Here is a 1,718-nt window from a genome sequence, read left to right on the forward strand (position 1 = left end):
CCGAGTGACTCAGGTCAGCTCCGTTTCATTTCAGTCAATTCAGAACAAAGAAAGGCAATTCTGTTGGTTAATTTAAAAAACTATACGGAGCATCATGGGCGGCACAGTGGGAAGCACTGTTGCCTCACAGCAAGGAGGTCCCGGGTTCGAATCCGGCCGGGGCCTTCCTGTGTGGAGTTTGCTGCAGGTTCTCCTCACCCTGTCCTGTCCATTTCTCAGGGTACATCCACTTCCTGAGCGGCAGGCAGTACTGGAAGGTCGACCCGGCGACCCGGTCCGTCCTGCCCGGGTATCCGCGAGGAATCGGGATGGACTTCTTCGGCTGCCTCGGGTCTAACTACCGATAGGACCCCCTGCGGAGGGACGGGGGTCTCCTGGACAAAGTGGGCTCAGAACCTGTGCACGGTCATCTTTTTCGGGGCCCTGTGAGGTCGAAAACATGCCAGTTTTCCCCACATCGCGTTTGGTAACAGGGGAACAAATGCAACAATGTTTTTTTTTTTTTAATACATTTCGTTTTTTGTTGTTGTTTATGTTATAGTAAGTATATCAAAAGTGACTTTGAATCTCAAGACCTCAGCTCCCTGTTTGAAGAAGCTATTCCATGTCGAGGAAGACTCGAAGAGCATGAAGTCACCCCCATTATTTTCCTCCCCACACCAGAGTTGCCACCAACTTCACATGAAGCCACTCCCACTTAACCCCCAAAAGGACAGGTCAGTGTCTTGGACACGTCAACACCCCGCCCACTAGCCTGATCAATGATGAACATGAAAGAGAAAGGCAGTCTCTCCTCAGACCTGTACATTTCACCTGGCAGAATGGCAAGCCAAATTTAAAATATCTATTTCATGCCTTGCTCTAGTACAGTGAAGAATAAGAAGCACGTGGGTCGGTTGGAGATGCTACAATATGTGAACAAGTTAGAAGACCACTGTGCAGGGACATTACACTGCAGTACTGGAGATACTGAATTAAAAAAATAAATAAACTTAAAACATGCGTAGCAAACACTTCAAACTTAGAAAAAACGCTTAGTTGACGTGACATACCTGCAACATGAAAGCTACAGAGGACTAAAGAAATCATATACGCTGTTTGATTAAAGAGTACAGTCTGTGGCTGAATGCAACAGACTAAATACTTTAGCACTGAAATTCCTTACCTGTTCTACTTTCCAACACCTCTGAAATTAGTCAAAATTAGTCTCCTGGGTCTCCAGACATGAAAAATGAAAGGTGGAGCTCTGCTCAGAATCCAAAAACCTTTTCTTCTCAGGTAACAAAGGGGAGTGTTTATTTTGTGTGTGCACGTGTGCGTGCTCGTGCGTGCGTGCGTGCGTGCGTGCGCGCGATGCCTTCAGCCTGTTTTTCCAGCCTTGTTAAGGGGAGCCATGCTACAAATCAATTTAGTTGAAACTGAGAAGTGCTGTAGTGACCAAAACGGCATGATACCACCCCTCAGTGGCTTGTAGGACAACCATTCACCACCTGCAGTTCTCCTTCCTCCTAATGCAGCCCAGCATTCTGTACTACAGGTTAGTTCTTTTTAAATTGTTTTTTTTTTTTTTGTTTAAATATCGCTTTGTCTTTTTTTATGCATAAAGGTGCTAAAAATTTAAACAAACAGGGTGGTGGTTCCTGTTTCAGGGTAATACTGAGGTTTTATCAGTGCGTCGGAAACGTCTTACTGTGGTGTTTCTGAACAAAAAGGACAAA

General features: G+C 45.5%; 1 protein-coding gene across 1 annotated transcript in view; it reads left to right on the top strand.

Moving 5' to 3' along the window:
* Window positions 1–498, top strand: part of LOC118212780 (stromelysin-3-like) — an 18,516-nt gene extending 18,018 nt beyond the window's left edge. The window contains exon 8 of the mRNA XM_035391059.1: window positions 220–498. Within this exon, the coding sequence (XP_035246950.1) occupies window positions 220–347 (128 nt within the window). The 3' untranslated portion in view covers window positions 348–498. The remainder of the gene's footprint in view (window positions 1–219) is intronic.
* The last annotated feature ends 1,220 nt before the right edge of the window (window positions 499–1,718 follow it).

The sequence above is a fragment of the Anguilla anguilla genome, chromosome 14 (genome assembly GCF_013347855.1).
Source record: "Anguilla anguilla isolate fAngAng1 chromosome 14, fAngAng1.pri, whole genome shotgun sequence".
In the NCBI taxonomy this organism is placed as follows: domain Eukaryota; kingdom Metazoa; phylum Chordata; class Actinopteri; order Anguilliformes; family Anguillidae; genus Anguilla; species Anguilla anguilla.